Source organism: Sphaeroforma arctica (genome assembly GCF_001186125.1).
Source record: "Sphaeroforma arctica JP610 unplaced genomic scaffold supercont1.878, whole genome shotgun sequence".
Classification (NCBI taxonomy): Eukaryota; class Ichthyosporea; order Ichthyophonida; genus Sphaeroforma; species Sphaeroforma arctica.
This window is the reverse complement of record NW_014039680.1, coordinates 22,486-23,336: the sequence shown is the minus strand read 5'-3', so window position 1 is coordinate 23,336 and position 851 is coordinate 22,486. Positions and strand designations below refer to the sequence as shown.

At 42.1% G+C, this 851-nt stretch overlaps 1 protein-coding gene across 1 annotated transcript; it reads right to left on the bottom strand.

The window, feature by feature from the left end:
• Positions 1-474: 474 nt before the first annotated feature.
• SARC_09050 (hypothetical protein) lies at positions 475-792 on the bottom strand (the record flags this gene model as incomplete). The annotated part of the gene is made up of 1 exon (XM_014296952.1): positions 475-792. One exon carries the CDS (start codon positions 790-792, stop codon positions 475-477), a length of 318 nt encoding a protein of 105 aa, XP_014152427.1.
• Between the last annotated feature and the right edge of the window lie 59 nt (positions 793-851).

The window sequence follows — 851 nt, the reverse complement described above, 5'->3', positions numbered from 1 at the left end:
GTATATACTAGTATATATATATATAGTGTGTGTGTGTGTGTGTAGTGTCCTTCCCGGTCCGACCGACCTCGTCTACTATATATATATATATATATATGCGTGTGTGTGCGTGTGTGTGTGTGTGTGTGTTTGTGTGGTGTGTGTGCATACATACATACATGTGTGTGTATGCGTGTATTGCATGTGTGGGGTATATTTTTGTGTTCGTGTGGCGTTATGTGACGAGTTCATTTTTGCGATTGTATATCGTTATGTATAACCTATATAAAAAATATATCCTTCTACAGATGCACATTCAAGAACCACAATATACACCAGACCGTACCTCGATTATGGTTTAGACTTGCGCTATTCGGAGGGCCACTAGTTTCAAGTATATGACTGTATGTCCATAATTTGAATATTTAATTTGATTTATTTATAATTGCTTTCGATAATATATAGATTGCGTTGCTCTCAGTCAGTATTTCATATTTAAAGGTCGCTACAGTAGCACAGTCGTTCAACGGTGGCGAACGAACCTAGACAATTGAACATGACCGATACGTCGGCAGTGCCGTAATTGTCAGAAATCTCACAATTACCATTTCCGATACCGGGAAGTGAGTAGTAATCCTGGTTGTTGGCACCATTGATACAGACACCTCCATTCGCTTCCATGACAGACTTGATGCCATCTGCACTACCAGCAGTGGACCAAGCCTCTCTCAGCTTAGATACAGTCGTGTCGACATTGCACACCTGACCGAGGCCGAGACAAACTTGGTCACAAGTCTCACCAGCGGCTCCCATAACGAAACCAGTGTCTATCTCAACAACAGGCTCCTCGACAACTGGTACGACAAAGTCGA